Source organism: Muscardinus avellanarius, assembly GCF_963383645.1.
Source record: "Muscardinus avellanarius genome assembly, chromosome: 3".
NCBI classification, from domain to species: Eukaryota; Metazoa; Chordata; class Mammalia; order Rodentia; family Gliridae; genus Muscardinus; species Muscardinus avellanarius.
This window is the reverse complement of record NC_137788.1, coordinates 112,572,818-112,589,671: the sequence shown is the minus strand read 5'-3', so window position 1 is coordinate 112,589,671 and position 16,854 is coordinate 112,572,818. Positions and strand designations below refer to the sequence as shown.

At 50.7% G+C, this 16,854-nt stretch overlaps 1 protein-coding gene across 1 annotated transcript in view; it reads right to left on the bottom strand.

Moving 5' to 3' along the window:
- ARHGEF11 (Rho guanine nucleotide exchange factor 11) overlaps nt 1-16,854 on the bottom strand; it is a gene marked incomplete at both ends in the record, with an annotated part of 100,208 nt that overhangs the window by 42,403 nt on the left and 40,951 nt on the right. Inside the window, 5 exons of the mRNA XM_080692756.1 lie at nt 150-325; nt 886-943; nt 1,457-1,506; nt 5,194-5,292; nt 6,224-6,315. Of these exons, the coding sequence (XP_080548882.1) occupies nt 150-325; nt 886-943; nt 1,457-1,506; nt 5,194-5,292; nt 6,224-6,315 (475 nt within the window). The remainder of the gene's footprint in view (nt 1-149; nt 326-885; nt 944-1,456; nt 1,507-5,193; nt 5,293-6,223; nt 6,316-16,854) is intronic.

The window sequence follows — 16,854 nt, the reverse complement described above, 5'->3', positions numbered from 1 at the left end:
GTAAGGCAAGAACACCCTTCATGCAGCCCCACGGCTATGCAACTCTTTGAAGGTGCTCGTGTCTTCTGGCTTGTCTCTGCCTGCCATGAGTCCCCACTGGGAGCTCCTCAAAGACCAGAGTGAGGGGAGGGAGCCAGGAGGGCTATTACCTGCAGGGGTTTTGGGCCCGTGATGCGCTGTGGAGGTGGCAGAGGCGGAGGAGGCGGTGGGAGGGCCGCGGGGGTGACTCGGGGGTCTCCTGCTGGGGACAGGTCCTGATGGAGCCCAGAGACATCAAGAGATGGAGGTGACGAGCCCAGCAGGGTCAGTGCGACATAGGCGCCAGCTGGAGGGAAACAGAGGGATGGTTCCAGCGTGTGGGTCTGCAGAGCGAGTTCTCCACACACGCACCTGGGGTGGCCCCATGACGCCTCTTCCTTCACTGACCCCTCATTATCTCACTAAGTGAGTAGCCAGTGCCCAGCCCAGCCCAAGACTCAGCCCGGGCCTCTGCCTTCCAGACTCTCTGCGCCCTTGGCCTCTCTCAACATTTGCTGTTTCTCTGTGGTCACCCGTGCAGACGACACCATTAGGCATTCTTGGTACAAACAGTATTGCTGCCTGTCTCCCCCCAAAAGGAAACAGATGAGAAAGAATGTCTGAGTGGGAGGGGGACAGACTTGTGTCTAGGTGGGACCGTCCCCGTAGGATGCATTCTAAACTGGGATGGCAGAGATGCATGTGGGGAGAATGGAGACGTCTAGTAAGAGATGAGTCGTGTCTCCACTGGCAACTGCGACAGGTTTTGTGGCTGTCACGGTGGTCACGCCACGTCAAAGCTAGCGACGTGGCCTCTGCTGCCTGGCCCACCCGCCCACTCTCGGTTGTAACCCCTCTCCAACTCACATTTGATAAGCTTCACCACCTCCAGGTGTGAACTGTTGGTCACCATGGTGCCGTTTACCTGTGGGAGGACAAAGCACACTGGGTTACGGTGAGGGAAACCCAGTCTCCTAGCCATTTCCCGCACTTTCAGCTGCACTGCCCTGGCCTGCTCTGGCTCATCCTTATCCAGGGCCAAGACCTGTGTTTTCATTCATGTGTTCGGTCACTGTCTATTAACTCTGGCAAAGCTCGCACCCACAGGTGCATGTAAAGTGGCCCAGGGGCGTCCCCTGCATCGGAGTCACCTTGCAGAGCTGACCTGGAGAGGGCACTGACAGTAGCTAGAAGAGGCAGGACCCCAGGGGGCGCTACCGAGCCGAGATCTGGAGGCGGGGCCCTCCGCTCGTCGCCGCCCCTCCTCCTTTTCTTTTGCCCCTCCCCCAATCTTACTTGAACCATCTGTGAACTGGGATAAGGAAAGCTATTCTAGAAGCTTGGCCGCTAGGGTCAAAGGGCCCAGACAGGGAAGCCAGCCGCAGCCCCTCCGTGCCTGCCCGCTGTGCTGTGCCACTCAGGACGGCCCGACACTCACTTTGATGATCCGGTCGCCCTCTTTCACACCGGCTTTCATGGCTGCACCTCCTGTGAGGAGAAGGCCTGGTCAGCAGAGCCCACAACCTCCCCAGAGGCCCAGGCATCTACCTGCGCCAAGGTCCCCGCTGGATGCTGCCCCCTCAAGTGCCACCTCGTCTCTGTGGGAAGCACCTCTAGGCTGTGGACGTCCCGTGCTGCTCCAGCAACACACGGCCTCGAAGCAGGAGAGGACTGCATAAGTAACATGGCCGTTCTCCCTGCACTGAACCTGGAGGCCAGGCTTCTGATAACCAGCCTGGTGGGAGCCTGGCAGGCCAAGGCTCCAGGGAGACAGGTGTGCTTTATCTGAATGTGTCTGAATATGGTCTAAGATCAGAGAAAAGTTATTGTTTATTATTCAGTGGGAAAAATGAATTTCCTATATTAAGTATAATTAATAAAATACTATCAAGGATATGGAGAAAAGGATTAAAGTATATTTTCAAACTGGTAGTTCTTAAGTCCTAAGAGACTCATAAAGAATATGAGAGTTCATATCATTAAAGATATAATAATTTTTATTTTCTGTTTAAAAAAAGCCAGTGCAGTGGTGCATGCCTGTAATCACAGTACTCGGGAGGAGTGTTGCCGGTTGGATGAAAGCCTTAGCAACTTAGTGAGACTCTCAGAAACCTAGTGAGACGCTGCTTCAAAACAAAAACATAAAAACAGGCTGGAGGTACAGCTCAGAGGTAGAATGCTCCTGGCTTCAACCCTAGTACTACACATAAGCAAAACAAAATTTATAGTTTCTCCCTCTAAATGGACCAGATTGAGTCCAGCATGGTAGCACACACCTGTAATCCCAGTCCTTGAGAGGCTGAGACAGGGGAATTGCATGTTCAAAGCCAGCCTCAGCAACTTAGTGAAACCTTGTTTTACAATAAGAATCAAAGCAGTCTGGGGTGCAGCAGGAGGTGGAAGTCCCTGGTTCAAGGACAGGCTCGCTGAAGAGTGAGCTCTGGGCCTTTCAGTTACCACCCTACTGGAAGCTGCCGTGCTTTTATCCACTGCATAGTTTAACAGTTTATATTTTCCTAGTTCAATTTTTGTGTGTGTGATACTGGGAATGGAACCCAGGGGCATTCTACCTCTAAGATATACCCCCAGCCCTATTTTTTATTCTTTTTTTGAAACAGGGTTGCACTGAGTTGCAAAGGACCTCACTAAGTAGTAGCGGGGGGCTGTCCTTGAACGGCGATCCTCCTGTCGCAGACTCCCAAATGCTGGGATTACAAGTGTGCGCCACCACGCCCGGCTCCTGGTTCAATTTATATCCAGGAAGCATTTACATTACAACCCAAACAAGTTAATGAGACACATAAAATTTATTCTGTACATTTGTCCCAAGATGATCATTAAATCTGTAAGTTGTATTCAACCAATCAAAACAAAACTCCTACAAAGCACATCTAGATGTTTCTAGTATAAAGAAAACATGTAGTAATGAGGACGTTCCAAGTTGACTTTTCAACATGGAACTCAGGCTCTCCTCATCCAAAATGAGCTACTTATGAAAGAAGACTTGCAAATAGCTTGAAACTCTGTTAGAGTCATCTACACGTGAGAGCCTGCAGGAGAGGAAAGAGCTATCTGCCTAAATTCCCGAAACACAGGAGCTGACTGCAAATAACTTAGTAATTAAAAAACAAACTAAGATCTTCAAAGAAGTTTGAGCAGAAGTCCCCAGACTTCAGTAAGAATGAAAATTAAGGGTTACTAGGGAAATTTCTTAAAAAGTGTATCCTGAGCTGGATATGGGGGCACATGCCTATAAGCCCAGTGACTTGGGAGACTGAGTTAGGAAACTCACTGGTTTAAGGCCGGCCTCAAACCGTGTTTCAAAATGAAGATTAAAAAGTGCTTGACGCGGGGGTGGTGGTGGTGCACGCTTGTGGTGCACGCTTGTAATCCCAGCATTTGGGAGGCCGAGACTAGAGGACTGAGGTTCACAGCCTGCCTCAGCTACTTAGTGAGGCCCTCCGCAACTCAGTGAGACCCTGTTTCAAAATAAAGAATAAAAACTAGGGCTGGGGGTGTAGCTCAGAGGTCGAATGCCCTTGGGTTCCATCCCCAGACCTGGGGGGGGGGGGTTGGCACATGCTTGTAATCCTAGTACTTGGGAGGCCAAGACAGAACAATCACGATTCATGGACAGACTCACTTACTTAGGCCCTCTGCAACTCAGTGAGACTCTATTTCAAAATAAAGAATATAAAGTAGGGCTGGGGTTGTAGCTCAGAGGCAGAATGCCCCTGGGTTCCATCCCCAGTACAAATAAACAAAAACACAAAACAAAAACCCCTAAAAAGCAACATAGGAAGTGATTTTTTTTTTTTTTTTTTTTTGGGGTAGTACTGGGGATGGAACCCATGGGCTTCCTACCTCTGGGCTATACTCCCAGACCTAGTTTATATTTTATTTGAAAACAGGGTCTCACTAAGTTGCTGAGAGCCCCACTAAGTAGCTGCGACTGGCTTTGAACCTGTGTGATCCTCCTGTCTCAGCCTCCCAAGCGCGGGGATTACAAGCGTGCGCCACCACGCCCGGATATAGAAAGTGACTTGTGACTTTTGGGGTTGAGCCCAGGAATGAGGATTGCAATCATTCTAGGGACAGGTGATTCTGAAGTAAGTTAACAGTCTATACTTGGAGAAATCGTGAGATAAAGAAACCTGAGATAAGCTGGCACACGCTTGTCATCCCAGTACTTGGGAGGCTGAGACAGAAGGATCAGGGTTTGCAGCCAGCCTCAGCTACTTAGCGATGCCTCCACAACTTAGTGAGACCCTGTTTCAAAATAAAGACTAAGCCGGGTGTGGTGGTGCACGCTTATAATCCCCGTGCTTGGGAAGCAGAGACAGGACGATCGCGCAGGTTCAAAGCCAACAGTGCGCTCTGGCTTAGGAGACCCTGTTTCCAAATAAAAATGTAAAAATAGGTCTGGGAGTGTAGCTCGGAGGTAGAAGGGCTTCCAGGAACCCCAGTACCACCAAAAAATAAATAAATAAATAAATAAAAACAATAATAATAATAATAAATAAATAAAGACTAAAACATAGGACTGGGGATGTGGCTCAGATATAGAATGCCCCTGGTTCCATCTTCAGTAAAAACACACACACATAGCCTGGTATGGTGGCGCACACTCGTAATCCCAGCATTCGGGAGGCTGAGACAGGAGGATCGCAGTTCACGGACAGCCTCAGCTACTTAGTGAGGCCCTTTGCAACTTAGTGAGACCCTGTTCCAAAATAAAGAATATAAAGTAAGGCTGGGGGTGTAGCTCAGAGGTAGAATGCCCCTGGGTTCCACCCCAGTACGTACGTACGTACACACACACACACACACACACACACACACACACACGGCGTCATCAGTGCAGTAGCCAGTAACCTGTGACCCTTCCATGGCATCATGCTGGCTCTCCTCTGCGGCGACCAGGCTTTTGCCTAGTGACCGAGGACTGTTCTACTGGCTTCCACCTCCCTGCTGGGGAAGCAGCATGAGGTGTGAGCCCAGAAACTCCTCATCGTGTGGCCTGGAGTTATGGAGACCCTAGGTGTCCATGGGGCTGGCCCTAGAGCATCTCGCCCAGCCCCAGACTCCCCAGCACACACTCTCCCAGTCCCAGGGCGCCACTGCATGTGTGGCGCCTCCGAGGACCGCCAGGCGGGCGGGAGCAGCCATACTCACCAGGCCGCACGGACTGCACCAGAACCACGCGGTCCCCACTGACCGTGAAGCCGAAGCCATGCTGGTCCTTCTGGATGATGACGCAGCGTTGAACAAGGCCTGGTGGGAGAGGAAGGCCAGTGTGTAAAGCCAGAGCCAGCTCGGCAGAGCCAGCTCGGCAGAGCCCGGCGCGCCTCACGAGGCCTCCCCGCGGCTCCCTGGGGCCCTCCTGCCCACACTCCTGCCTGATGGGCCTTCCCAGGGACTAGCAGACGCCTAAGTCTACTCTGTATTCCACGGAGACACCATCCTTGTCTGTCCCGGCCACACCCGCCCTTTTTGGTTAATTTGGGTGGCAGTGGCCAAGGACAGTCAGGGCCATGTCACCCCTCCTCGTATTTCAGGTAAGAAGTGCAACTGGGTTGAGGGGCATCGCTGCTAAGTGGCACCCATGGCAGGCAGTGCTGAACCCCAGGGCCTGCTGACTGTCCTAGCAGAGCTGGGTAACTCACACAGGATGACTTAAGCACATGAACAGCCAAGAACAAAACTTCAACAAAAAGAAAAGGAAGACGGGAGGAGGCTGATTACGGTGTCCCCAGCTCCGTGTGTGGCTGCATGGGTCTAGAGTCCTGACGGTGTCCCAGCAAGCGTGGGCAGCAGGGCAAGCTCATAACTTCTCTGTCCCTGCTTGCTCATGTGTGGAGTACGGACAATACACAAAACTACTTTCTAGGATGGCATAGGAGGCAATGTTTATCAAACCCATAACACAATGCCTGCATGCATTATGTGCTCAGCATGAAGACGGAGGGGCTGGGTACAGGTGGGAGGACCGCAGGTTCAGGGCCAGCCTTGGCAACTTAGCAAGACCCTGTTCCAAAGTAAAAAATAAAAGGGCTGGGGTGTGGATCGGAGGCAGTACATGCCTGAGTTCAATCTCCAATATCAAAACAAAGAAACAACAAAATAACAATAAGGCGTTTCTATTTGGGATGTGTGGATGGTGTGCATGGCTGTTTCCCTGTGCTAATGCCAAGAAGGTGCTTACCTGCTGTGTCAGAGGTGTCCGAGGGCTGGCGGTGGTGGGAAGGGGACTTGCGCTCAGCTGCGGAGTCTCCCAGAGAAGACAGGCTACTTAACCTGGAAGAGGGAGGAAAGCTTGTCGGTGAGCTGGACAGGGAGGGCTTGCGAAAGGAGGCTCGGTCGAAAGGGGCCCCGAGTCTCGGACCACAGAGACTGACCCACCCTGTAACCTGCTCGGTCTGACTGGCAATGCCACCTGTCTGGATTCTGGCCTGGCAGGGGGAGCACAGTCGCTGTACTACCAGCAGGGTGTGAAGGCAAGCAGCCCTTCAGGAGCCAGGTGACAGGAGACAGGAGCGAGGGGGCTGTGCACACGTACACATGCTTGAGTCTTACCAGGCTGCAATGGGGCTGATGGAACAGAACGGAGCAGCAGAGAAAATGAATGCGAGAAAAAGACAGGGAAAACCAAGGGCTAGTTAGTGTCAGGTGATGATGTGCAGAAGCCTGGACATGGTGGGCCAAGCACGAGGCCTACATGACACAGCAGAGCACGCACGGCTGCAGCAGAGACCAGCTCCCACGGCAGCTGCTTCCGTCCCTTAAAGCTCCTCCTCTCCAAAGGGGCAGGAACATGAAGGTACCCGGGTCCCGAGTACCAAACTACGGGGTAACTGGCAACTGGCACGGGGTCTTTTAGGAAGGAAAGTACAGCAGTGGCCCGAGCCTCTGGAAATTCCATTTTTCTTCCGGGTACCATGGGAAAATAGGATTCTGGCCTGTTTGGTGGTAGTGTATTCCAACCCCATAAGTAGCCCTGTCCCACAGCCAGCCCCAGGCAGCTTGCTTAGAAACTAGTCAAGACCTAACCCCTCAAAGTACTGCAGATGACCAAACCAGACACACTGTCTGACCTCTTCTTTACTTAGGGCCTCGCCAGGAGCAGAGGACTTCAAATCACCGCAGTGGCCCTCTCTTTGGCAAAGGGTGCCAGTTGCCAGTACCCGAGTCAACAGTGGCTGCGCCTCAGGAAGGGGCAGCTCTGCGACCAGCTAGTGCCAGTGACCAAGCGAAGGCTCTGCACAGAACCCCAGGTGCAACAGCAAAACACTGGAAGTGATCTAAATGTTTACAATGGTGACAGCTTAAATAAATTATTTTGTATCAATATAATGACACAGAACTTGGCCATATAAAACAAAGAGTGAGAATGCATTTTACATAATCTGATAAGGAATAATTTCCATGATATGCTATTGAGGGAAAGTGATATAGAATCGTGTGGACATTAAAAATAGTAGATAAGAGGAAAAAGAAATGTGTTTATATATTTATGTATGCAAAAATAACACATCTTTGGAAAGCTACAGAGAGAAACACTGGCTGGCTCTGAGGGGGCAAAGCGGATGCTGGGGCCCACTGGGATGGGCTGCAGCCTTCTTATATTCTCTTCTGTATTCTTTAGATTCAGAACCACATGTAGATATTATCTATTCAAAATACAAGTAACTTAAACGTAAAGGAGGGGCTCCTTCTTACCTGGACAGGTGAGACTGCTTTTTACTGGCTGATCTTTGGGTCAGAGAGGACATCAAGGCAGAAGAGCGCGTGGGGCCAGGAGAGAGCGATGGGGAGAGGAGGGAACAAGAAAACAAGACACGACATGGACCACACAAGACACTGGAGATGGTTGGCTCAAACGAAAAGCCACACGAGAGCTGGGGAGGACCCAAGGGTGGGAACGGGCCACAGCACGCCTGTAAGCTCACTAAGATGCAAATCTACTCATGTCATTTGCTACTTAAAATCTTTTTTGTTTTGTTTTGTTTTGTTTTTGTGGTACTGGGGGTGGAACCAAGAGGCTTTCTACCTCCGGGCTACACTCCCAGACCCATTTTATATTTTATTTGGAAACAGGGTCTCACTAAGTTGCTGAGAGCCTAAGTAGCAGAGCTGGCTTCGAACCCGTGTGATCCTCCTGTCTCAGCCTCCCAAGCACTGGGATTACAAGCGTACGCACCACGCCTGGCTTACTTAAAATCTTTTAAGAGCTTTCCATATACTTGGAAGAAAGGTAGTTGTCTACAAGTTGGGCCACCACCATAGCATCTAACAGGGAGTATAGCCTGAGGAATCAGCTTTCCCCTGGGGCATCCACAGCTCCCAGGACCTACAGCCTGAGGGGGGTCAGCTTTCCCCTGGAGCGTCCACGGCTCCCAGGACCTACAGCCTGAGGGGGGTCAGCGCTCCCCTGGAGCATCCACGGCTCCCAGGACCTCACCCTTCTGTGGCATGGATGCCAGTGGTAACTGCCTGCCTGCTTCTCTAGGGCTGCCCTGGTGAGGCCGAGATGGCTGCACTGCCCGTGTCCCCGGTGCCTCCCACAGCTCGTGCTCAGTCCTGTTCTCAGCCACCGCTTTGCCCACGCGAGTCCTTCCTATCCTATTTCCTATTACTGCAGCCAGGAGCCAGAAAAGGTAAACTTCTGGAAGCGACAACGTCTGCTTTCTTCGGATCAGCTTGTCCCACTGTTCCCGTCCATTCCTTGCCTAGGGTCCAGATCCGGCCTCCACCATCATGTAGCAAAGGTTTGCTCACATTCCAGAATCTAGACCAGTGCCCTCCTACAATAAGCCAAAAGCCACACGGAGCCATTTTAATTTTAAATGAAACTCAGCGTTCAGCTTCATGGTTGTATTAGCCGCACTTCAGGTGCTTGGCAGCTGCACGTGGCTAGTGGCTCCCATGCTGGACAGGGCGCCACAGGACCCTCCACTGCGGTGGAGAGCTCCGCTGGAGGCGCTGCCCAGGCAAGGCAGCAACGGGGCAAGCAGGGGGAACCTGCGGTCAACACCTGCGAGGTGGACTCAATTCGGGGCTTTCCTGGGCCTTCTGCCCCAGCTGCTCATGGCTGCCTTCAACTGCGCCCATGGCACTTGCCCCATCACCCAAGCTGGGCTTGACTTCTTCCTTACCACCACCAGGGGAAGCCCACATGACCTCCTTGCTTGTCCTGCTTGGCCCTGGCAAGACACTGGCTTCCTATACCCTTAGTGAAGCCTGGAAGATGCACTGTGAACTGTGAACCTAGTGACTTTTTTTTCTTTCTTTTTTTTTTTTTTTGGTGTTGGGACTGAATCCAGTGCCCTGCTGCTGAGCTCACCCTGGCTTTGCTTTTTGAGCTGGGGCGTGAGCAGCTCCACAGAGTCAAAGGCAAATGAAGGAAAGGCCCATGTATCTAGCTGTAGAATACGGCGGGGGTCACGGACAAAGGCCATTTCACCAGCTAATAAAAGTTCATCAAAAAAGAAACCAGAGCCGGGCAGGTGTGAAGGGAAACAAGAAAACTGCAAGGTAAGTACAGTCAGCCTGCCCCCCACCCAAAGAAGGGAAACCAGCTCTGAGTTGGAGGGAAGACAGGCAAGGAGTCTGGCACGAGAGGGAGGCTGTGGAAGAAGTAAGACTTACAGAGGACTCCCTCTCCTTCCACAAACACTGGCAGCAGAGCCTGACCTGGGGGCATAGAGAAGTCCCAGAGAATGGAGAACCTCCTCCCAAATTTGTTCTAAATGGCACCACTGGGGCAGATTTGCTGACTCAAATGTCTTCTCTATCCAGTCAGTCTGACCTGCAAATCCTACACAAACACACAAAGTGAAAACTCACTTCCACTCCTCACTCAAGCACACCCCCGTCACACACCTAAGACTTCTCTCCTTACCGCCTATACAAGCAGGGAACAAGAGCCCGCTCTTAAAGAACCTTCATTATGCGTATCCGAGTACTTTTTCGGATTCACCTCTCACCACCTGTTTGCATTCACCTGCCTCGGCTGGCCCTGAGAGATGCTGTGCTCGTGCCGCCTCTGGCGTCAGCTGGCCGCCAGCCCTTCTCCTCTCCCCATTTCCTATTCCTTTTTCAAAATCTTGGACAAAGCATCGATTCTATGAAGCGATCCCTGGTCCACATTCGTGTCAAGGTACATTAAAGTTAAGGAAGCAGCCTGATGGACACACCCTTCATCCAGACTCACCAATCAGCATTTGCACGTTTGCTTAACGTTTCTACCTATGTTCATCCTTCCATTTGAAGGTTGCGGATGGAGGCCATGATGCTTCACCCCTGGATCAGTTTCTCTCTCCTAAGATCTTGACACTTTGCATCTAAACCATAAAGCCATCTGCATACCCAACAAGTTTGACTTGAATGTAGCACATCCTAACACAGTATTTGAATCTCAACTATAGCTGCTCCCCAGGTGCCCCCACCCAGGACCCAATCAAGGTTCTCAAGTTATCTTTATGTTCTTGGTCTCTCGTAACAATAGCATTTGGAGAGTCCAGGCTGTCTTGTTGAATGAATGGCCGACAGTAGGGATTTATCTGATGTCTCCTCCAGATTAGACTCTGGGGTGTGTGTGTGTGTGTGTGTGTGTGTGTGTGTGTGAATAGGGATTGAACCCAGGGGCATTCTGCATTCTACCTGCAAGCTACACACCCATCCCTTTTTATTTTTGGTTTTGAAGCAGAATCTTGCTAATTTACTGATATTCTTGCTAAACTGCTGAGGCTGTCCTTGTACCTGCAATCCTCCTTGTCTCAGCCTCCCAAGTACTAGAATTACAGGAGTGCCCAGCATGCCTGGCTAGGTTAAACATTTTTAAAGACTATCATAAGGCAGGAGTAGTGACATCACCTGTAATTCCAGTACTTGGGAGGCTGAGACTGGAGGATCACAGGTTCGCAGCCAGCCTCAGCTACTTAGTGAGGCCCTCCAAAACATAGCAAGACCCTGTTTCAAAATAAAGAATAAAACAAAGTAGGCTGGGGGATGTGGCTTGGAGGTGGAGTGCCCTGGGTTCCAGCCTGTGCTATACACCCGAAGCGCTGGCTGAGGCCTTGCGTCTCGCTCCTCCCCTTTCTTTTCAGTGCAGCCCACCTCAGACACACACTGCCCCTTCCATACTGCTCCTTCTCACCTGGCTGCTAAAGGGGAAGGTCAGTGTGGGTCCCTGCTCCAGACAGCACTTGACAGGCAGCTACAGCGCACAGACGCCCAAAACTTGCCTCATCCTCGCCAGGAAGATGATGATGGAGCAAGGCAATGACTGGTGACCATCCAGAGAGCCCACAAAACCTCCCAGGTGACTGTGGTGTGTTGGGTGAGTACACACATTAAAAATCAGCTGCAATTCCAGCAACTCTGAGGCTGCAGCAGGGGATCACAACTTCAAGGGCAGCCTAGGCAACCTAGCAAGAGACTGTCCCAAAACAAAAAGGGCTGGAGATACCGCTCAGTGGTAGAACACCCCTAGGTCCTCCTTAAAACTGGAAGGAAAAAGGGTGGGGGCTCTAAGCAATTTTTCACACAAGTACACATTTCCAAGGAGCGAGGTGGTGTCAGCCTCTCCAGATGGGGCCAAAGTCCGACCTCTGCGGCACCATTGCCCACAGCTTATATTCCTCTGTGCTTTACTCAGACCCCCAAAAGGTGTGGGGGTTTAACCTCAGTCCTGCTTGGTCACAAGTAGGACTGCTCTGGAGTTAAAAGAAGTGAGGATGAGCAAACTACACTGTGTCCTTCCAGCTCCTCAAGGGCGGTCCCTGGCTCGTGACCCGTACTCAGGCCCAGTGCCACTGTGTAATGAAGGGGAGTCCGCGGGTACCCATGCTGTGTGGGAACGAGAACATTCTCACTGCCTAGTTACTGTACTAAGCCTTTGACCTGGCACCGTGCTGGGTCCTCCAAAAGCTTGGTGAATAGAGAGCTCATCTCCCCCCATCTTGAGATGAGTGAATACAGAGTTAAGATGCATAGGAGGCTGTTCTGATTTCAGAGTCTGTACTCCTAGGCCAATAATTTATATGACCTCTAGCAATACATAGATGTACCTGGTCCTTATTTCTCTTTTGCATATGTACATATGCACACATACTCTGTACATCACATGAAGATGATAGGTCAGGTCCCCCCACGTGACCCCACAGCAGGAACAGGAGGTGGAACCCTGGAAGCCAGAAGCGGAGATATCACGGGAATCTAGGTGCTGCAAGATCCCAGGCATCATGAGGCTCCAGATGTCATGAGAGAATTGGGGTTCCCACAGTCAGTCCCCCCCCCCCGCTTAAAGCATGGTTACTTCCTCCCCACCACGTGACTCTGCCGGCCAACAGGGACTATGTGCGACTCTCTGGATGCGTGGCTTGTTGGTCCCCTTCCCCCACGGCCTGCTGACTCCCCGAAGGTGCCGGTCTGATTAGAGCAGCAGCTTTTGATAACCTCGCTGGTGTTTACCTCCTTCACAATTTCCACAAACTATTCTCAGTGTTACAGAATTCACATACATTATATACATGGCATGTTAGAATTTATTACATACATACTTTAATATTAAAGATACATAATATGTACACATATCTGAGGTAAAAAGATACATGTACACAGGCTCAGTTATGTTTTCTGGTGGTGGTGGGGATAATGGGGATTGAAATCAGGGCCCAGCACATGCTAGGCAAGAGCTCTGCCATTAAGTTACATTCTCAGCCCTTTTATAAAAAAATTGTCAGACAGTCTTAAAATGCCCAGTCTGTGATCCTCTTGCCTCAGCCTCCCCAGCAGCTGTAATTACAGTAATGTGTCACTGTGCGCAGTTTGAGCAAGGTGTTCTTGAGTCTGGGGCAAGAAATATTCCTGAAGCCCTCATAACCCAGGAATAGCCACCCTGCCAAGACCTTCATTCCACATAAAGTCCATACTCTCCGGGGCATGATGGCACATACTTGTAATCCCAGTACTTATTTATTATTATTATTATTTTTGGTGGTACTGGGGTTCCTGGAAACCCTTCTATCTTCGGGCTACACTAACAGACCTCTTTTTTTATATTTTTAAATTTGGAAACAGGATCTCTTAAGCCAGCTCAGCTGGCTTCAAACCTGTGTGATCCTCCTGTCTCCTCCTCCCAAGTGCGGGGATTACAAGCCAATCCCAGTATTTATAATCCCAGTACTTGGCAGGTTTAGACAGAGGGATCACAGGTTTGTGGCCAGCCTCAGCTACTTAGTGAGGCCCTCTGCAATTTAGTGAGACTCTATTCCAAAATAAAGAATTTAAAATAGGGCTGGGAGCATGCTTGGAGGTAGAATGCCCTTGGGCTTGAGCCCCAATACTGTCAAAAAGAAAAAAGCCCAAACTGAGCCCCAGCCCTCACCCTGTTGGGTTCCCGTACCTCCCGGGTGAAGCACTGGGAACAGAACTTCCCAAGGACTTTGCCTTTGGGTGGAGTCTTCCCTGCGGCCTGAGGCTACAAACACTGCCTTCTAGGCCTGTGCAACTCAGCAGTGTAGGCTGAGAGGAGAGATGTGCGTGCAGATAACCCCAGCTGATCTAGTGGCAGAGAACCAGACAAAGTCTCTGGGCGGAGCCAGGAGAGGCCCAGATCTCAGCTGAGAGCAGGATCCCACTGCCTAGGAGCGCTGGATACTCATGCCAAACATGTTTGCTGAAGGAGCACGTGTGCATCTTTATTCTAGAGCTGGTGTGAGGACCAAAGATGTGCTATTTGTTAAGTGCTTTCAAAGTGTAAAGTCCTATGTAAATGGATTTATTCTGTTTTTTCCTGATCCTTTCCAGGTTCAGAAGTCGGAGGCACAGGACTAGGAGCCAGTGAACTGCGCCCCAGGGAGCGAGGGTGGGAGCGAGCGGCAGGGTGGCAGTGGGGGGTGTGTGTGTGTGTCCCCTTCTGCCTCCAGGAAGGCTCCGAGTGTGTGGAGGAAGACGGCAGGACCAGTGGGCCGAGGGCTGGCCAACTTGCTTCAGCACCAAACACTTAGCACACAGACTGCGTCTGCTTCCAAAGCACAGCTTTCAGAGTCAAATACTAGCTCAAGGTCAGGCTCAGCACTCTCCTGGCCAGTAGCTTCAGGCAAGTCACCTGACCTCTCCACGCTGGTTTCTCAATAAAATGTGGACAATGCCAACTTTCTCAAAAGGTCGTGGTGAGGACCTTCTCCTTCACTGACACCTAACAGCTGGACTATTGAGTCTGAAACCCATCTCAGGCAAGCTCAGCCCCGCTCCAGATCAAAGTCTCCTCTTAGTGCCCTGCAGCTGTGGTCACCAGGAATCCAAGTTGCCTGTGACAGCCCCCCGAAAACCACCTCAACTGCCAAATCTTACTGATGGGACCTAACTTTTCTGGACTCCACCTCCTCCCGTCTTGGCTGCATGCTGCTGTGAGGCCCCACCATCTCCTGGGTACAGGAGCTGGCCTCCCCAGGTCCACCCCAGCTTCGCCTCCTCCAGCAGCCCGCCCATCCATGCTCTACACGGGCGATCTTTCCCAGCATGGACGAGAAGACCCCTTCAGTGGTTTCTGCTGTCTCGTGGGAGGCTCACAGAGCTTTGGCCACGTCCTTGTCCTTTGCCACTCTTCCTCCGCTTACTGAACCTCAGCCCCAGAAGCCCCTCACCACGGCCAGGGGACCCACACGCACCTGCCTTCTCAGGGATGCCTCCTCAGCCACGCCACTGCTTCTGCCTAAAATTTCCCTTTGTGGTGCCTAACTCCAGAGTAACTAAATGATTGTTGGGGCACTTTCTGGTTGATTAATGCCTGCTTTCTCAGTCTTATAATAAGTTTCATGTTTCTCCTCTAGAACACACAGCAGATATTCAAGTCAGATAATATATGCAATAGAACCTCAAAGTACCATAAGCATAAACGTATCAGAGCAGATAGGGAAGTGGTTTTACATGACCTCCTAATACATACAAAGTAGGAGTGATGCTGGGCATGGTGGGGCTCTTCTGTAATCCCCAGCTACTGAGGAGGCTGACTCGGGAGGATCACAAATTCAAGTTCAGCCTGGGCAATCTGACAAGACCCCATCTCAATTTTTTTTGAGGGGGAGTACTGAGGAATGAACCCAGAGCCATTCTACCTCCGAGCTAGCTAGCTAGCTAGCTAGCTAGCTTCCTTCCTTCCTTCCTTCCTTCCTTCCTTCCTCTTTCTGTGGTACTAGGGATAGAACCCAAAGACATTCTACCTCTGAACTACACCTCCAGCCCTATTTTTTCACCTTATTTTTTTTTTTTGAAACAAGGTCTCACTGAGTTGCAAAGAGTCTCACTTAGTAGTAGCTGAAGCTATCCATGAACTGTGATCCTCCTGTCTCAGCCTCCCAAATGCTGGGATTACAGGCGTGCGCTACTACACCCTACGTTTTATTCTTTATTTTGAAATAGGGTCTAAGTTGCAGGCCTCACTAAGTAGCTGAGGCTGGCTGCGAACTTCTGATTCTCTTGTCTCAGCCTCCTGAGTACTGAGATTACAGGCATGCGCCACCATGCCCAGCTTCCCCCAGCCCTGTTTTATTTTTTATCTTGAAGCTAAGTGGCTGAGGTTGGCCACTAACCTGTGATCCTCCAGTCTCATCCTCCCAGCTACTGGGATTGCAAACATGCAGCACCATGCCCGGCATTGCTGAAGAACTGGGGACTGAACTCGGGAGCATTATACCTCTGAGCAACAACCCCCAGCCCTATTTTTAATTTTTTTGCAGGTCTGGGGATGGGACCCAGGGGCATTCGACCTCCAAGCTATACCCTTTCCCTATTTTTTATTCTTTATTTTGAAACAAGGTCTCACGAAGTTGTGAAGGGCCTCACTAAGTAGCTGAGGCTGTCTGCGAACCGCACTCTTCCTCCAGTCTCAGCCTCCCGAGTGCTGGGATTACAAGTGTGCACCACCACATTCGGCTCTATTTTTTATTTTGAAATAGGGTCTCACTAAGTTGCAGAGGGCCTAGGTAACTGAGGCTGTTCACAAACCTGTGATTCTCCTGTCTCAGCCTCTCAAGTACTGGGATTACAAGTGTGTGCTACTACGCCCAGCTCTATCTCAAGAATTTTAAAAAGGCTTAGGATGTAGCTCAGTGGTAGAATACTTCCTAGCATGTGCGAGACTCTGGGATTACTCTGCAACGCTAAACCAACACATCATTAAGAAGTCTAATGGCAGCCGGGAAACTGGGGCAGGTTCTGAAGGGCCTTAAATGCCAAGGATTATGGATTTTATTCTTTACATACGGGGGCTCTGTAGAGTAGAAACAGATTTAGCCTTTACAAAGATGAGTGTGATAACGGTTATTAAAGTGGTGGAGGAAAGGCTGGAGGCCCTGAGGCCAGCAAGCGCAGTGAGGGTATTACCCAGAGGATGGCACAGCCACTGGGCGTGCCAGAAGGGCGGGCGAGGGGCACCAGGTGGGGTGTTAGCGGCTGATGCTGGGCCCTCTGGTCCTGAACTAGCCTGTAATAGGCACACCCGAAATGTGCCTGGCTCAAATTGAAATACACTGCAAAAATAAAACATACCAGAGTTTAAGGACCAAAAAAAACATGTCTCAATTTTTTATATTAAACAACAGTATTTTGAATATACTGGGTTAAATGAATCATAACAATTAATTCCAACTGTTGTCATTTTTGTGTGGCTACTAGAAAACTCTTAAATGATGCACTTGCTTGCTTCCTATTTCTGTTGGACAGTGTTAGTCTGGCCTCCTTTGGCCATGGATAAACCACCACACTCAGCCCTCCAGAGGGGTCATAGCAAGCCAGCGGCTGGCCCGGTTGGCCTCCAGAGCCTGTCTCCCA